Here is an 18,300-nt window from a genome sequence, read left to right on the forward strand (position 1 = left end):
ATGGTCAGCGGAGGACAGGATGCTCTCAAGAGGACAATTGATGTTAAGACCCCAAAATGTCCTGTAGTCATCAGTGTGCGATCATTGGTGAGTTTAGGGGGGAAATTCAGGAGTCTGATGGTGTGTGGGGGTCGAGGAGTGAGCAAGGGCAGCAAATGGTGAGAGGAAGGAGCTCGTTGGATGTCGTAGTGGATGCTCCGGGCACCGTTCAGATCCCCCTCCTTCCGGGACTGAAGCACGAATTTCCCAGCTGTGGGAGGGTTGGCAGCTGACAGCTGTCATCAGAGCCTCCCTCCAGGACAGGCCCTGGGCTGAAGAGAGCCTCTTTGCCCAAATTCCTTTGCACCCCCTGCCACCCGCCAAGGCAGTCCTCATCCAGTGACTGGTGGATAAGGCAGTTTAAAGGCCTGGCACCCTTCCCACAATGTGGGACAACGCTGAGGCTGTCCCAGCCCCAGAGTTTCCCGTGGGGTTGCCTGAGGCCTGGGACGGGCCTGCATCACACTTAACTTTTCCCTTGGCCCTATCCTGCGGCGCTCATCCCCCACAGGTGTGGGTCCTGAGAGCAGCCCCAGTAAACTTCCTACTCGCTTCTCTCCATTTCCTGAGGAATTCAACCTGAGACAGCAGTTAGTTGAGTAAGAGAGACAAGTGGCTAGTGATAGAGGATACTTCCCGAAAAAAGAAGAGATTAGCTGTACCCTGGAAAGAAGTCTGCTCTGAGGTACCAGGGGCAAGGAAGCAAGGAGGATGTGGGGAGGGAGCTCTGAGCTTTGACGGTGGGACGTTAAGGGGTTTCCATCATTTCTATGAGATGGAGGTGGAGGTGAGGTCATCTATTGAGAGAGAGAGAGAGAGGGTTTGAGGAGAATGAACACCTGACACAGTTGTTGCAGAAAGGGGGAGAGACAGAATTGTTCTCCTACATTGTTGATGGGAATGTAAAATGGTGCAGCCTCTATAGAAAACTGTAGCTTGACAAAAACTGTAACTTGACAGTTCCTCAAAAAGTTAAACATCGTGTTCCTGTATGACCCAGCAATTCCACTCCTAGGTATATACCCAAGAGAATTAAAACTATGTGTATGGACTGAATGTTTATGTCCCCCCAAATTTGTATGTTGAAGCCCTAATCCCCAATGTGATGGTATTTGGAGGTGGGGCCTTTGGGAGGTGATTAGGTGAGATGAGGTCATGAGGATAGGGCCCCCATGATGGGATTAGTGTCTTTATAGGAGGAGGAAGAGACGAGCTCTCTTTCTCTCTCTTTCTCTCTCTCCCTCTTCCCACCATGTAAGGACACAGCAAGAAGGCAGCCGTCTGCAAGCCAGGAAGAGAGCTCTCACCAGAACCCGGCCATGCTGGCCCCCAGACCTGAGACTTCCAGCCTCCAGAACTGAGAGAAATACTTTCTGTGGTTTAAGCCGCCAGTCTATGGTATTTTGTTATGACAGTCTGAGCTAAGACAGTATGCCTACATAAAAACTCATATGTGAATATTTATAGCAGCATTGCTCATAATAGCCAAAAAGTGGAAACAACCCCGATGTCCATCGATTAATGAATGGATTAAAAAAAAGTGGTATATCAGGGCCGGCCAGGTGGCGTAAGTGGTTAAGTGCTAGTGCTCCACTGGGGCACTTAAATGGCCCGGGGTTCGCCGGTTCGGATCCCGGGCGCGCACCGATGCACCGCTTGGCAAGCCATGCTGTGGCGGCGTCCCATATAAAGTAGAGGAAGATGGGCATGGATGTTAGCCCAGGGCCAGTCTTCCTCAGCAAAAAGGAGGAGGATTGGCAGATGTTAGCTCAGGGCCGATCTTCCTCACACACACACACACACAAAAAGTGGCATATCCAAAGAATAGAATATTATTTGGCAATAAAAGAGAGTGATATACTGACACAGACTACAACATGGATGAACCTTGAACACATGCTAGCCCATAGCCTGGTGGGGAACAGACAGACACGGAAGCCCAATTACGATCCAGTGAGGCAAGTGTGATGAGAGACAGATGCTCATAGGAGGGAGCTAGCGGGGTAAGGGGAACAGGCGTGAGCTGAGGCTGAGAGGAGGAGGAGGAATTAGCCAGGTGAAGGGGAGGAAGGCAGGGCCACTGTCAGCCCAAAGGCATTGAGGCAAGAAACACCCTGGAATGTGCTGGGAGCCAGAGGCCCGGGCCCAGCTGTGTGCAGAGCGGTGGGAGATGTGGCTGGGAAGGGCCTTGAGGTCACGTACTGGTCAGATGGCTGCTGGGGGGAGGATGGAACGGGGAGGGGAGGAGCCCATTCAGAGGCTGCTGGGTCATCCAGATGAGACACTGAGGCAGGGTGGGGGAGGTAGATCTGGGAAATATTTAGGAGGTAGAAGATAGGGACTCGGTGGCTGACTGGATCTGGGGGGAAGTAGACTTGGTGAACGAGGTGCCACACCCGGAAATCAGAAGAAGGGCTGGTTTTGGAGTTCATCGCAGGTAGGTTGCACTTGGGGAGTCTGGCAGCCCTCCATGCAGGTGGACATTTGCACTTGGAACTAGGGACAGAGGGGTCCAGGCTGGTGATAGATTTGGGTGACACATGTGTTGGCATCTCCGGTCTCTGGGGGACAGTGACACACCTTCAGAGCACCCTGCGCTTCTTCCTACCTCTTATACAGACATAGTTAACCAAGTATTCAGGTGTTTAACATCTATCCAGTTCCACCCTGAGACCAGTGTGACAGGGGTCCCTGCCCTGCCATGGGTCCCCTGTTTTAGAAGGCTCTACTCTGGACCTTCTCTGTGCCTCCCCCGACAGGACAAGGAATCTGTGGGGCCTCCTTGGAGCCCAGGCCCTTCCCTTTAGACCATGCTCTTGATATGTGGGACCCCAGAATTCCCTGCCCAAATGGCCCCAGGCCATTCCCGCAAGTGGACCATGTGGGGTGGCCAAGGGGCAGCAGGTTGCAGGGGGTCCGGCAGCCTGTGCTCGTGGACCGGAGTGTGCACCTGTGTGCACATGGACCTCCCCTTGGGGCAGGACAGCTCTGGGGTGGGAAGATACGGGGGCAGGCTCAGAGCAGAGCCGGGTCTTCTCATGTCACCACATTTGGGCGTGGAATTCAAAAGAGTCAAAGAAGTTTACATCAGAACCTGGCCCTCCAGGTCAGCATGAAGGTATATTTACTGAAATAGGAGAATAGAACGTATTTTATTGAACATTGTTAGTTTGATTTATAACTTTACGATATTTCGACACATGGTGTGAGGCCTCCATTTGTACTCTTTCCAGCCCCACTGGCACTAGGGGTGCCTGGGTCAGCCTCACCCACCGGACCGTAAGCTCCCCGAGGGGGGCAGTGCGCAGTAGCCCTGCCCCAGGGCGCAGTGCCTGGCACAGAAGAGCAGATAATAAATATTGGCTGTGAGAAACACACGAGATAGCCCAAGTAAGATGCCTTGGCGTGGTGCAAATGTCCAATAAATATTAGCTATTATTGCTTGTGGAATAAACGATGGGTGGGTGGGCCAGGGGGCTGAGACCCATAAACTGAGGTGGTTTGTGTACCAGGGAAGGGGGGCTGCCGACCCCAGGGTTCATACTTCTTTTCCTGAGGTTGTGCCCTCCTTCTCCCCACCCTCTAGGCCTCTCCCAGCTCTTCATGGCACGGTGGGCACCAGGTGGGCATACTTGACAGCCAGGGCACTGAGAGGGGCTGGGGGGCTCCTGCCAGTGCTCTGGGCCCCCCGCCAAAGAACAGTTGTGATAGGTTTCCTCTTTGCTTTCAGGAACCTCCTCAGGCCCAGACAGAGCCCCCAGCTTAGTTTCTTTTGCTGTACCCATAAGCCCACGCTGGGTCTGGGGGTAGCTAACAGGATCCATTTCACCCTCACAGTAGGCTGTGCTCCGGTGTGAGAGGGGCCTGAGCTAGGGAGTCAGAATCACCCACTGGACCCTGAACAAGTCACTCTGCCCCTGAAAGCCTTAGTTTCCTCATCTGTAAAATGGGACTGCATGTGGAAATGGTGCATGTCAAGTGGCAGGTGCAGGGTACACATTATTGAAGAGGAAGAACCCTTGCACAGAACACAAGTGGATCAGGGAGAGCAGAGGCCCAGAACCCCAGACAGCAAGGCAGATGAAAATGGTCCACAGCCAGCCAGTGAGAGGGCCCGGCAGGTTCAGCTGCCCAGGCCGGGGTCAGTCCTGTTTCGGCAGCAGGGAAGCTGTGGGTTGCTGCTTCATGACTTGAACAGTGCCACGCACAGGGCTGCGGCCCTAAGGGGCTCCGTGAAGGCCTCAGCCAGGCGCAGGCCGGAAGAAGCCCCGAAGCCCCTCACCCCAAATCCTCCTCACGGCCTGGCGGTCCCAGAAGACAACTCTCACCCTCCCACGTTCTCACACACGCACAGAAGGTGGCGCTGTAATAAAGAACAGAACCCAATCAACCCCTAAACAGACCAGGCCAGGGAGAAAAATCACATTTTGCGAACTGCCCATCAGGGGTCACCATACTGCACCGAGGGGCGCAGAATTCACACCCGCCTGCGGACGTAGCAGGCGAAGGGTCTCGGAGATAAGAGTCCAGCCGCGCGGCCTCCAGCCGCCCAGCTTCTGTGGCAGGACCACCGCCGCTCCCAGCCCCGGGGCCGCAGCGCCAGCAGCGTGGGCGGGGTAGGGCCGCGGTCAGTGCGGCGGGAAGATGTCTGAGCACTGCTGCAGGATGAGCTCCACCACCTGGTTCTGGAACACCATGGTCATGGGCATGCTGGTTTCCTCCGTCTCCGGCCGCAGCAGCGTGGGCCCGAACACGATGGCCACGCTCTGCACCGACATGCGGTTCTGTTCGCCGTGCTCGATCACCCTGCAGGGGGCGCGGGGTGGAGTCAGAGCCTAGAGCCGGGGTCGGGGGAGGCGTAGGGCGTCCCGCCGCCCCATTCCCGCCGGCTCGCCCGCTCACCGGCACAGGTGCCGGAAGAGCACCCGCAGCGTGTCGTGATTGGGCGCGGGCAGCGAGCGCACCAAGTCCCGCACGCAGCGGCTGCGCTGGGCCTGGTCCTGCAGCTCTGGGGAAGGGAAGGGTCAGAGCGAGAGGGAGGGTCGGCTCGGTGAGGGGAACAGAAGGGGCTGACTCCCCGTGTGTGGGGGGGTCCTGGTCCAGGGAGTGCCCGAGGCAGGCCAGCTCCACCCATACCCCCTCCGCCCCACCTCCCCCGGCGCTCACTGATGGCCGCGATGAACTGGCGGAAGTGCGAGAAGGGGAAAAGGGGCTCGGGCAGCTCTCGAAAGAAGAGCTTCAGGGCGCCGGTGATAACGTGGACATCCTCCCAGCGGCCGTCGTTCAGGTCCAGACGCTCATCTGCGGCAGGGGGCGAGCGGGGGGGAAAAGGAGGTCAGCCCCCTGCGCGCCTTCAGGCCCTGGGGCAGGCACCGGGACGGGCCTCACCGTGGTCCACCCTATGGCGCAGCTTCTGGATGGTGGCCAGGTTCCCACTGATGCGGTACAGCCCGTCGATGTCCAGCCCTGGAGCAGAGGGAGGCGCTGACCCCGCGGTTGGTGGGATGGGGCTAAAGCCCCATGATTCCTACACAGGGGCTCCCGTTCTATCCCGCGCGACCCTGCGCCCACCCAGGGGTCTCCAGCATGGTCCTGGAAGCAGGCTGCCGGAGAATGCCCTGCCCAGCCCGCCGCGCCTACGTACCCCGGGCCTCGACGGCGAAGATGCACTGCTGCACGAAGCGCGGCACCTGGCTCCGCTCGCGCTCACACAGCGCGGCCAGCGCGCAGCCGAACACCTGGTCTGGGGGAGAGGCTCGTCAGCGCCGCCCGCCCGAGCCCGCGCCCGCGCCCCGCTCTCCGGGCGTCCCCCGCCCCGGTACCTTTGATGTAGCCCTTCTCCCGCAGCGACTGCAGCGTGGGCCGCCTCAGGAGGAACTTGCGGAGCTTGTACCGGACCTTGCTCAGGTCGCTCTCCAGGCCCGCGTGGGGCGCGGCTGCCACACGGGGAGGCAGGGACGAGTCAGTCGGTGCGCCAGCGGAGTTGGCCCGGCAGGCCCCAGCCGGGTCGTCACCACCCCTAAAAGATGCCCTCCGCCCGCCTCCCCCTCGCACACCTGAACCGGGCCGTGCCTCATCCTCCCGCCAGCTTCCCAGGCGCTCGCTGGACCCGAAGTCCACGCTGCTGCTCTCGCTTTCCTCCTCCGGGGGCAGGTCTGCGGACTAGAATCACACAGCCTCAGAGAGGCAGGGCCCAGGGCCAGCTGGAGGTCCTTCTGGAATGGGGTGAGGGACCCGAAGTGCCCTCCCAGCAGGCCTGGCCTGGAGACCCCCAGGCAGAGTGCACTCTTCTCTTAACCAGGTTAACTTCCCTCAACTCCACCAGAGAACCTCAGAACCTTCACCTCCCTTAGCTGCAGGGAGCCCTTCAGGTGTTGGAGACAGTCATCCTATTCTCCCCCACCCTTTCTTATCCTGGCCACCCCTACCCACCTCCCAGTTCCTGGCCCCTTTTCCCCAGAATTTTCCTTAGTTCCTCTGTACACACTCCACTAGGTCAGCATGCCTCAATATGTGGGTCCCAGTTCAAGCTTACAGTTCCAGTTGGGGCCAGAGCACTGCCAACAACCTGACCAGCATCACCTCCCTGGATCTGGATTCCTACCTCTACTTATACAGCCAAACAGTGCACCCAGTGTTGGCTCACAGGGAATTAAGGATCAAAAAGCTCCAAGTTATTTCCAGGTGAATAGCTGTCAGAGAGGGCCTGCCCCTCTCTACTTATGCAATGGATATTTTGAACTGAAAAAATAGTAGACTCTTTAATTCAATCCTTTTAAATTATATCTTTTAGTTTCAGACTGTCATTCCAGCCTGAGGCTGTTTCTCAGAGTATTTTTCCTCCTGCCTTCCTTGAAATGGGATGCTCCTCTAGGATGTGCCCTCACCCCCACCTGGAAAGTCCTCCTGCAGCGTCAACCCCAGAGGCTGGATTCACATACTGAAGAAGGGCTGTTTCTTCAGCAGCCCATCTGCCATCTGGCCATAAGGGGGGACTGCATCTGCCGGAAGGGGTACTCGCCCACTGGTGCCATGGAGCTCCTGGTGCCTGAGTCGAGGGCCCCCCCCACAGTGGGCACAGCTGCCTTGCATAATGGCTGGCCATCCCCTCCCCACCAGCCCCAGAAGCCCCAGGCTCTGCCTACCAGCTCCTGGATGCCCTGGGCGATGGCCTTGTGCCAGGCGCTGATGATGGCCTCGGAGTCATGCTGGATCAGGTACTCTGAGCCATCTCGGCTCCGCAGCTGGAGGGACACAAGTCACTCAGTCATCTCTGTTCCCTGGGTTGGCCCCAGGGCTAGGCCCCAGGGGAGATACAGAGAGGGAGGTGATCTGTTCCTGTCCCCAAGAACTCAGAGCCTAATAAAGCAAGCACTTCACCCCAGGCCAAGGTATTCTGCCCCATTAAAAGCAGTAGGTGACAGCATCTCTGTGTACAGATGGGCAAACTGAGGTTCAGTGAGCTTAAGCAACTTCCTTGTGGACACAGCTAGTGAGTGATGGAGCAAGGATCTGAGTGCAGCAGATCTGCATGGCTCAACTGTCTGGTACACTTTCCCCTGCGCCATCCTACCTCCCATGAGCCACAGAACATGGCAGGCCTCACCCAGAGCACCAGCCAGCAAAAAGGTCAACTAAAGAAACTCTCTGGGGGAGGCCTCTGGCTGCTGGAACTAACAGTAAAGAAAATGCTGGGAGAGAGGATCTGAAAGCAGATCACGGCTGATCCAGAGAAAGCAAGTGACCCCCTCCTCCATGCACATACTGAGGACCTAGGAGTGTTGTCCCCACCTTTGCAGCCAGGAGTCCCCACCATCTCCCACACTCCAGCCTGGGCAATGCACCCTCTTACAGCCCACTTCATCAGAAGCATAAATTCAACAGAACTCAAGAGGGAAACTTTCTCCCACTTTCTGACTACTCAAAGTTCTTTCTGACGAGCAGGCTGGAGGGTACCAACCCACTTACACTTATTCACTCCAAGGAAATATGCACATGGTTTGGAGAGGTCTGTGAGCTAATCTCTCTCCACATCTCTACCTTGTTTTGCCTGATCCTGGCTTTTCAGTGGATTGTGCCAGCTCATCATGTGTTTTTGCTGTGAGCTGCCTCAAAACTTTTGGGGACCTAGGTGAGGGTAAAAGTAGTTTAAAAACAAGACAACACGTGGACAGTGGAGGGTATGGCGCTGCGAGGGTCCTTGCTGGGCCCCGCCTGGTCTGCCTCTTTGTGCTGGGGGAACCTGAGAAACGTGTCCACTGCCCTGATTTATTCGCTGGGGACCCAGTCCAGCTGGAGGCAGGGCTCTGACCAGCCAGAGCAGGTTTCCCAGGCTGTCAGAGTAAGTGGCCAGGGACAGGAGTCTCCTGTGTGTCTCAGGCCAGAGCAACGGGGATGAGGGCTGTCCTAGGCATGACAGAGTTTTGTCCCCCAGAGATCCCTACTCCTCACCTCCCTCCGGGGCCAAAGACTGGTGAACTCAGCTCCTGGAGAAGGAACTGCAGAATCCGTGATGCCACAAACACTGCAGACAGATCCCCCAGGTCGGGGTGGCTTTGGCTTTGACCCTGAGAACTCCAGCCCCAACTCTCCCCAGGTCCCCCTTCTTGGGGCTTGCCCAGTGAGGGTCCCAAGCCATCAGTAAACCCTTTCCCCTTCTCCCCACCTCCACCACTCACCTCCAGCACATTCTTCTTGCTGGATTTGTCTTTGGCGGCCCAGGCGAGAGAGGCTCCCTTCAGCTCCACGGTGTACTCAGGGGTGGAGAGCTTGGAAGGCTGCCTCTGTGGGAAAGGGAGGAAGGGTTAGGGGAACCCTCAGCTCAGACAGGCCTGCCATGGTGCCCTGACTCCAATCCACCAGGAACAGGAACAGGATTGGGTCACAGCTCTGGGAAAGGGGGCCCAAGTGTTCCTGGAACCCAGAAATCCCTGTACTTCTTAACCACAGAGCCTGTGGACTGGCTGGTTCTTTGCTGTCTGCCCACCCAGGAGAGGAAAGGAGAAAGGAGTGCAGTCCCCTTCCCTGAGAGCAGATATGCCCAGTCCCCAGCCTTTCTGCCCACCAGGCTGGAGCTGTCCACCCTCGGGGACTGCTCCCCATGTCCAGCATGCCTGGAAGTGCTTGTCCTGGGGTGAACCCACTGTCACCACCCTCTGCCAAAGTCCAGCTCTCTTGACACTCATGTTCCACTGTCTCAGACCTAGCCCTCGACAAGCCAGACCAGGTGAAAACCCTCAAAAGTCAGGAGCAGATGGGGTGGTCTCTGCCCTGGGGACCTGGGCCTCACCAGGCCGCCTGCAGCTGAGGTCTTTGAGTCCTTGAAGAAAGTCAGGACGCCGCCCTCCAGCACCGTCCAGGAGGCACTCCAGTGCTTCTTCCTAGGAGGGGTGGGGAAGGGAGGGGGTGGCAGGGCTTGGATTTGGCCCTGGGCTAAGGCGCCCCTCCCACCCTCAGGAGCAGGGCACAGAGCTTAAGAACACAGCTTGGGGCAACCAACTGTGAGGGGCTCCCAACTCTTAACACCTGGTAGCCAAGGGACCTTGGGCAAGTCACTTTATCTCTCTGTGCCTCAGTGTCCTTACAGTGACTCTGATAAGGTCACTCTGAAGATTAACAAGAGCCTGGCACACAGGAGTGCTCAGTGAAGGCCCTCAGTGAGGCCCACCTCCCTGGTCTGGGTGCAGACGGGCACTCACCGGAGCCGCTTTCCCTTGTCCACCATCTTGGTGCGATGGAGCACGCCTGCCTTGTCCAAGGTTTTGATCTGAGAGAGAGAAGGGGGAAGAGGAGGCAGTCAACGAGGTGAGCCACAGGAGGCAGGGCTAGTCTCCCCCTCAGCCGGCAGCTCCCCGCAGGCTGGGCCTGAGTCTCCACTGACCCTCTTCACAGCAGGAGAGATTTCTTCCCAGATCCCAAGCCCATCTAACTCTGCGCCTGGGATGACCCTGACGCAGGTTCATTCAGCCCAGGCTCGTGCTGGGGCTATGGGGAGATATGCCCAACCCAGTCCCAGCCCCCAGGACCTCCAGAAACCCCCTATTTCTTCTGTGGGGGTCCTGCCAGGGCCTACATGCCCGTTCCCTTACCTTCTCCTCAGGAGGGCTGGCCTGAGCTGGGGTCTCACTGTCTTGGCTGGATTTGCGGATGGTTCGAGGGGCAGGGACAGGGACCTGGGGAGAAAGACACTGTCGTATATAATGCCCTCCTCCCTCCCCGGCACACTCGCTTCCCCAGTTGGTTACCTGGGGCAGCTCCCACTGAACGGAGGCATCCTCTGGGTTGTAGAAGTAGGGCTTCCCGTGTTGGTCCTCCAATCTCACCCACTGTGAGGAGAGGGATGGTCAGGGCTCCCAGCCCACCTCATGAGATTGGGGGGAAAGGTGCCTTTAAAGCAGAGCCCAACATAGCCCTAAGGGGTTTGGAGGGGCGGGAGCAGGTGAAGCTGTGTCTCAGGCTAGCTTGGAGGCCGCAGAGGAGCTGCAGTTTAGAATATTAAGAGGAGCTACTAGTGAGAAAGGGTTGGAGGAGTGACCCTGGAGCTGTCTCGGCCCATCTGCCCTGCCCCTACCTGCTCTTGAGTGAAGTTGTTGGTGTAGAGCGTCTGCCCGTCCAGGCCCACGTGGCAAGACCAGCCGGGGGGCGTGGCCAAGGGAGAGGTGGGCGCGGGCTCACTGAAGGAGCCCACGGGGGAATAGTCCTCCTCGGGGTAACTAGTCAGCGACTCCGGGTAGTCAGTCTCGGGAGTGGGAGGCTACAGAGAGCAGAAGCTGGAGTCAGAGGGTCTCGGAGCCAGTGCAGAGCCCTGGCCCCGCCCTTTCGGACCAGGCCACTCCCCCTCACCGGCAGTCCTGGGTCTGTGGGGAGCAGGAGGCGGGGTCAGAGGGCCTCAGAGCCAGCCCCGCCCACCCGGCCAGGCCCCGCCCCGCACCCTCTGGTCCCCGGGGCTGTGGGGAGCAGGAGGCGGGCTCAGAGGCCCTCAGAGCCAGCCCCGCCCACCCGGCCAGGCCCCGCCCCTCACCCTCTGGTCCCTGGGGCTGGCGGGGCTCAGGCCCGGCTGCATCTCCAGCTCGTCCTCGGGCTCGTCCTCGTCCTCGGGCTCGTCCTCCCAGGCCGTCTCTCCCGTCAGCGGGTTGTAGAAGAACACTCTGCGGCTCTCCTCATCCCAGTACTGGCCCCACTCGGTCTCGAGGCTCTCGCGGCTGCTCACCGAGGCCGGGGAGGTGGCCGGGCTGGCGGCACCCTCGGCAGCCTCGAAGGGCGACTCCCAGGTGGTGACGCCCGTATCTGGGTTGTAGTAGTAGGGGCGCCCGGTGTCCGCGTCCGTGTGCGTCTCCCACGCCGGGCCAGGGCCGGGGGCCGCGGCCGGGCCCGGTGAAGTGACCGAAGGCTGTCTCTCTACGTTGGCGTACACGGGCTCCGGGGGCTCGTCCACCTGTGTGAGGAGGAGGGAGACGTGACCTTCAGGGCAGCTCCGGGGTCACAGTCCCCACTCGGCCACTTGCCACCAGAGCGACCTTCAGCAAGTCACAGTACCTCTCTGCCTCAGTTCCCCCGGCCGCAAAATGTCTGCCCTGCCCTTTCCAGAAATTGTAGTGAAGAGAGAATGAGGAAATGTTCTTGAAAGTGCTTTGTAAAGTATGAAGTGCCCCAGATGCGTGGGACAATTACATTACTAACTTATTAACAATAATAAAATGTCAATAACCAAGTTCTCCCAGCTGTGCACTCACAGGGGCTAATCAAAGGTGAGGCAGGAACAGAGAAATAGCCTGGGGATCCACCCCTCCTCTGCCCCCATTCAGGTGCCATGGGGGCAGGGCCCTGCTGCATTCTACAGTTCCCACCAAGAGCCCCCACCCCTCCTTCCTTCCTGGCCCGGAAGGCTCTGGACTGGAATCAGTATTGCCTCTGGACTTGGAGCAGGAACTTCCTTGATGTGGGGTTTGCAGGCCTCAGAATCGATTCCAGATAAGAGAATGAGAGAGGAGAGCCGGATGGGAGGGAGAAAGGAGGGGCGGAGAAAGGTGAGCCCCCCTTTCCCCCTCCACAGGAAAGTGAGGCAGGCTGGAGGTTCAGTGACACAGAATATAAGCCTAGTCATGCGTAACACCCTCACAGCTCTCTGCTGCCTATGGGGCAAAGTCTGAGCCCTTAACAGGGCACCAGAGGCCTCCATCACCTGCTGTCTTCCACCTTACTTCCTGCCACTCCTTGCCCCTAGCCTTGAACTTGAAGCCCCAGTAGCACAGAATTGCTGGAGGCCCCCACCCTCTCTGCTGTGTCTCCTACAGGCCTCAGCTCATTCACAGCCTTCCCAGGCCCAAACCCACCCCCTTCTCACCTGGCTGACTCCTATTCCTTCTTTAGGACTTAGCTCAGGTGTCAGGTTCCACACCTTTACTGAGATTTCTCCTGTGTGCTCACCACACCCTCAGCCCAGCGGATGGACAGATAACTACACGATCAAACCCCAGGCAGCAGAATAGCTCGGGGAGAGTAATACTGTTTTGTGCGACTGCATAATGGTACAAGGGAATAGCAGATTTCAAAATGGTAAACTTAGCATAATTTCAATTTTGTGTTTTTAGAAACTCTCAAAATGCTATCAAAGGTCATCTCTGGGCAGTGTAATTACAAAGACTGGATTTGTTTTTGTTTCATTTCTTTAAACTTTTCTGCAGACTCTAAATTTTGTACAATAAATCTTTTTTTCTAAATCATAGAAGTTCCTCTATTGCTGTGACATCTTCACTAAGCTGTACACTCCTCAAGGGGGGAAGCAAGGCCTGCTCAAGGCGGCCTCTCCTGGGCCTTAGGCAGGCGCCTAAAGAAACATTTGTGTCCAAGAAAGATTCGCCTGCTCTGGGCCAGACACCGTTCTAGGTACTGGGGATGCAGCAGTGAACAAATGGATACAATCCCTGCCCCGGCAGGGCTGGCATTCTAGTGCACATGTGTGTCAATGGTGGGGGGGAGTAGAGAGCCAGGCAGGGTGAGGATGAAATGCACAGCATGTCAACTATGATGGCTACTAATAAGAAAATAAACACACTCTTGGAGAAGGGAGGTTGCAGGTTTAGGCAGGGTGGCAGGTCCCAGACACATAGCGGGTAGCAAGAGCTGGGTGCACCAGTCCACCAGTTCCTCACTCCTCTCTCTCACCCCACAAGCTCCTGTGTGGCTGAGACAGGACCCTCCACCCCGCTTCTCCTTTCTCTCCTTCCACTACAGCCCTCCTGTGGCATCCTGTATTCAACCACCCCGGGCCGCTGACCCTCCCCCAAACACAAAAGGCATCTTCCCAACTCCATGCCTTTGCTCCAGCTGTTCCCTTGGCCTGGAACTCCCTGCTCTCATTCCCTTCCTACCCAAATCCTGCTCCTCCACTGGTGCTCAGCTCGCAAGCCTCACCTGGGAGAGGCCCTCTCCCTCTGGAGAGAAGTCTGACCCACTGGCACTCTAGTCATCGCTGTTAGGGCCCGATGGCATTCTGCCTTGGTGGTCAGGTCATTGTCCACCCATCTGCCTACCTTCTCTGCCCCCAAAGACAGGAGTTTCTTGAGAGCAGGACCCAGGATGATGTAACTGACCCCAGTCACCCCCTAGCAGGTGGTCCAATGCCCTGAAGCACACAGCTGATCAACCAAAAACACCTGCTTGAGTACACAAGTCAAGTCCATGCCAAACGTCAGCCACAAACAAAAAACAAACACACCTGACACTACAGGAGAGACTAGGGTTAGCTTTGAGCAAGAACTTCCTGAGAATGAGGCTTCAAGCACAGGGACCAGGAGATTCCATGGGAGAACAGGCTGGAGGCAGAGGGCAGAGGAAGGTGATGACCACACACACCTCCTTCCCACCCTAGCTGAACCCACCGAGACAGTGGCCTCGCCCATCCCTGGGACAGGGGTTGGAAGGGCCCACAGAGATGGACGAGCCAAGGAAGGAGCTAGGCTGTTTGGAGTGAGAATTTCCACCTGGCCGGGCTGCTGGCCTTGGCTCTGGGTCCTCGGAGAGTCCCAGGCTGGTGGGGCTGATGGGGTCTCGCATGAGGAACACCCCCAGCAGGTACAGAGGAGATTTGGAAGGTAGAAGTTTAGGCCCCCCATGTGACAGGGCTGGCACGAGAAAGAGAAGATGCAGAATCACCCTATGGGGCTCCAGACTGCAGATCAGAGGCCAAACGGGGGTGGGGCAGTGCCCCTTTGGAGGAAGCACATTCTAAGGATTGGGGAGGCCCCAAAGACACAGGCTGCTTCAAGAGGTAGTGAGGGGCCTTCACTGGAGGTGAGCAAGCCAAGTCCAACCCCCCATGAGGGATGCTGCAGCCCTGTGGAGGGAGCTGGACTGCAGCAGCCCTGAGGCCCCTTCACACTCTAGAACTCTCTGTCGAGCCCCCACAGTGCTAAGAGAGAGGGGCTTTCCTCTCCTGGCAGAGCCTCAGTCAGGATCAGACCAGTTCTCTGGAGGCCAGGTGGGCCCAGTCCCTCCACGCCCTTGGCCTTCAAGGGGGAGCTGGCCCAGGTTGAGCAGGGCCTGCCACCCCCGCCCGCAACTCCTGGAGGCCCAGACGAGACACAGACGCAGCCCATCAACAGGGGCCTCACTAGGGCACCAAGTGCTCCTGGGGCCCAGACCCCAGTCATGACAGAGACTCAGGGGACAAGGAGAAGGTAAGAGGAAGTGGTCTCCCTCCCTCAGGCCAGAGGACAGAGCCAGGAGGGCCCCGATCTCACCACACCCAGCTGCCCGGCCCCCAGCACTCCTCCTGGTTCCAATTCCCTCCCCTTGCCCATGAGCAGGCGGTGGGCCTGCCTCTCTTTCCCCAGGCTGATCATCACCTCTCAGCCTCCCTCTGCAGCCCTTCTCACACAGCAGGGCCTCGGAGAAGGAAAGAGGACAGAAGGGAGGAGGCCTCACCTCCGTGAGACTCCCTGCTCTGAATCTCGGCCCACCCAGCTCCTAACCAGGCCAGAGGACGAAGGCCTGCTGGCGGCCCCTTGACCCCATAGGCCCCTCTGCCATCCCGATGAGAGGCTGAACTCCCTCCCCGCCCCCAATGCCAGGGGCCCCTACCTGTACCCGCAGGGCCCGACTCTGCCTTCTGGCCAGCTTGGCTATCATGTCCACCATCCTGTCCCCTCTGAGCTGCTGGGACAGAGCCCCGGGAAGGTTTTGGGGGTGGAGCCAAGGGGCACAACCCCAGGGCTGGCACAGGGCAACAGGGAAACAAGAAGTTGCCTCGAGATGGCGGGAGGCTGAGCCTCCAGCCCATTTCCTGTCAGGGCTGCGGAAGTGCTGCCTGAGACAGAGTGGGGGGGGTGGGGGTGCCTCAGGTTGGGGGTATTTTTTTGTGTCCAGGAACACCACTGGCCGCCCCACTCAGTGCTCTGATATTGAGGAGTTCTGAATCCCAGGCCCAGACACAGCCACGGAGCAGGCTCCACAGAGGATGCACTGAAGCTGTGGTTGGGGGAGGGGTAGGCTGCACAGACGGAGGCAGGAAGAGGGGACAGCTGGGTGCTGGGCCCTGTGCTGGCATAGACAGGACAATGAGTGGCCGTCAACTCCCCCAAGGCCCAGGGAGGATGTCAAGGGAAAGAGGAAGCTTGTGTGTGGGGGGGTGTCTCAAAGAGGAAGGGGTCTGGGCAGACGTGGTATCGGAGGGATCCAGTGTCTGGATCCCTCCAGCCACGTGGAGGACAGGAGGGATTCTGACCACACCACCATCTACCCGCCTGACCACCTGAGTCCGCCTCCTCCAGCCTCAGTCACCAGGACGCATGCGCCCACCCCGCCTGTGAGTGCACATACACACACAAGCATGCCCATGCCCCTCTGCCACTCTCCAAGGACCCAGAGAAGGGGGACAGGGACTAGCTGCCCCCACACCTACCCTAAGAGCTTCCTGCTGGCCTCCCCTCACTTCATCCCCTGACCAGGTGGGTGTTCAGACCCTGGCCATGCACAATGGACACCGCATGTCCTGGGTGAGATGCTGCAGCCCCTCCTCCAAGCCCTGGGGGGCCAGTTTGTTTCACTAACCTCCTCAGAGGTGCTCCCTATCAGCCCCAAGTGCCAGGCAGCACCCAGCCCACCCACCCGCCAGTCCAAAGCCTCTCCCACAGTGGCTGCTCGGTTCCCAGTTCAGGCTCTGACCCCACCCTCCCACCCTGGATCCTGGCCCCTCATCTCCCATTCTTCCACGTCAGTAATCCCCCTGCTCCTAGCCCTGGCTCTCCTTTCTTCTCTGCCCCTGTCCCCAGGCCTCTCCTCCCCTGCACCCACTGTGGGCTTAGGACACGGACATCCAAGTAGGGCCAGGCATGGTATGGATTTGGGATGTGGGACACGTGGGGAGGCCACATCCAGAGCAAGTCCAGGCCCTATGGCCCACCCTGCCCTCAAAAGCTCTACCATCACTCTCCTACCATCCCCTGGGCCCTGACTCGGAAGCCCAGAACCCTAGGGGCAGACGAGTCCCCAGAGAGGGCTGGAGTCTTCACACTTGTCACGCACATGATATATCACACTGCCCCCACCCTGAGGGCCAGGGACACACACACACACACACACACACACACACACACACACACACACCAAGTCCCTAAGAGAGATGGAGCCAGGCCCAGGAGATGGGAATAGCCTCTGTAAATTCCAGAGCAGCCAGAAACTCTGAGCCACCGGGAAGGAACTGGGGTGGGGAAGGCAGAGAGGAAGAGAAGTGTGGGAACCCAGGCCCTCAGCACTGCCATGAAGGTGGAATCGGGGAGCAGGGTCTCCTTGTGGCAGGGACGAGGAATGACATGTGGGGAGCTGGGACCACAGAAAAGGCAGCCAGCACCCTACCCACTGCTCTTCCCCAGTAACAGCCTGGCCCCCAGGCCTGAGGTCTTCCCGCCGGCTCTGGCTCCACACGACATGGACCCAGCAAAACCCACACAGCTCTGGCCTGCTCTTGGTCACAGAGATTGGCCCCTCAGGCCTCCTGTCTGGGCTTCCTCGCCCCCAGGGAGAGGAGGTGGTGACCACAGTGGCTCCTCAGTGGGGTCCTCCTCCCTCAACCACACCCTCACACCTCCAGACGCATATGGGGCGGGAGGTGACAGAACAAGCCAGCTGCCATCACCCATCTCTCCAGCCCTCTGTCCTCACCTCTTCTCTCCAACACCCTCACAGGAGTGTTGGGGCAGGAGGAGGCACAATAAGAAAATCCTATCAGCTCTCTGGGGCCAGAGGCCAAAGCAACGCCCACAAACCAGCGACTAGAGCCCAGGGACTGTCTCAGGGGGCTGGGGAGGGGACAGGACCTCCTAGGCTGACTCTGAGCCTGCTCCATGCCACCCGGGCTCGGTGGATGGGGAGTGGGAGTGATTTGTGATCTTTGCCTCCAGGGCTTAGCCGTGTGTACAGAACCGCTGCTGTCCTGGCGGCCGTCCCTCCCCTGAGCACGCCTTCCCCAGGACAGAGTCCAGACCTCACTCCATATCCACCCCTCACCCTGAGTGACGTGTCCACCTACGTGCAGTGGGGAGGCTGGGGGTCGCCCCGTAGAATCTGATGTGACTGGTTTGGGCTGCGGTCTGGGCAACGCATGTTGTGCTAAAGCCCAGGGGGCTCAGTGTCCTTTTGTCACATGCAAGTAGCATGAGATTCCAAACACAGCGGCCTGAAGGGAGGCTCTCTTCTTGGGTTTGGGGCAGAAGCTTCCTTCCGTTAAAAGGAAAAAGAATGGAGCAGGAGTCCGGAGACCCGGCTTTCTGTGTAGACTTCTCCCTGAGTGACCCCCCTGAATCTTGGGCCTCAGTTTCTTCATCCATAGAATGGGCTCTCTCTCCTCCTAAACCGATTTCTGTGAAATTAGTTGGTTTCTGAGAAAGCCGAGCAGGCACCTGAGTTCCCACACCCACTGGGACACGGGGAAGAAAGCAGGGCTGCACTTCTGCTTTTCTGGCTCTGGGTTTCAATTGAGTGCCTTTGCCTCCGGACTCTGCCCCCAGCCTCTTGGTGATCTCATGCGGCTGCCTGCTGGGCCCGCTCCTCCAGGGTGCGGTGGAGCCTGGGGTGGAGCCCCTTCACGGCTCACACCTCCCGTGCTGTGAGTAAGGCTGGCAGGCACCCAGGAGGTCTCTTGCTGCTGGGCCGGGAGAAATTGGAAACAGTCTGTCAAGGAACCTGCCGACCAGCAAAGGCCATGGTTATGAGCCAACCTAGGGAGGTGGGAAAGCGTGACGGGGGTGGTCACCTTCTGCCCGC

The 18,300-nt window shown here is 58.5% G+C and overlaps 1 protein-coding gene across 3 annotated transcripts in view; it reads right to left on the minus strand.

Annotated features, from left to right (window-relative positions):
• Positions 1-3,120: 3,120 nt before the first annotated feature.
• ARHGAP27 (Rho GTPase activating protein 27) overlaps positions 3,121-18,300 on the minus strand; it is a 28,657-nt gene continuing 13,477 nt past the window's right edge. For 2 of the 3 annotated variants that reach the window (XM_058561250.1, XM_058561253.1), the window contains 15 exons: positions 11,060-11,473; positions 10,610-10,792; positions 10,284-10,364; positions 10,128-10,211; positions 9,738-9,805; positions 9,329-9,419; positions 8,718-8,822; positions 7,185-7,283; positions 6,096-6,201; positions 5,862-5,975; positions 5,684-5,782; positions 5,428-5,505; positions 5,206-5,340; positions 4,942-5,047; positions 3,121-4,845 (listed from right to left, as the gene is read on the minus strand). In XM_058561250.1, coding sequence (XP_058417233.1) covers positions 4,668-4,845; positions 4,942-5,047; positions 5,206-5,340; positions 5,428-5,505; positions 5,684-5,782; positions 5,862-5,975; positions 6,096-6,201; positions 7,185-7,283; positions 8,718-8,822; positions 9,329-9,419; positions 9,738-9,805; positions 10,128-10,211; positions 10,284-10,364; positions 10,610-10,792; positions 11,060-11,473 — 1,941 coding nt within the window. In that variant the 3' untranslated portion in view covers positions 3,121-4,667. Of the gene's footprint in view, positions 4,846-4,941; positions 5,048-5,205; positions 5,341-5,427; positions 5,506-5,683; positions 5,783-5,861; positions 5,976-6,095; positions 6,202-7,184; positions 7,284-8,717; positions 8,823-9,328; positions 9,420-9,737; positions 9,806-10,127; positions 10,212-10,283; positions 10,365-10,609; positions 10,793-11,059; positions 11,474-15,120; positions 15,370-18,300 lie in introns of those variants that run through there. The other variant, XM_058561251.1, reaches the window with a different exon arrangement.

This window comes from Diceros bicornis, chromosome 18, assembly GCF_020826845.1.
Source record: "Diceros bicornis minor isolate mBicDic1 chromosome 18, mDicBic1.mat.cur, whole genome shotgun sequence".
Taxonomy (NCBI): Eukaryota; Metazoa; Chordata; class Mammalia; order Perissodactyla; family Rhinocerotidae; genus Diceros; species Diceros bicornis.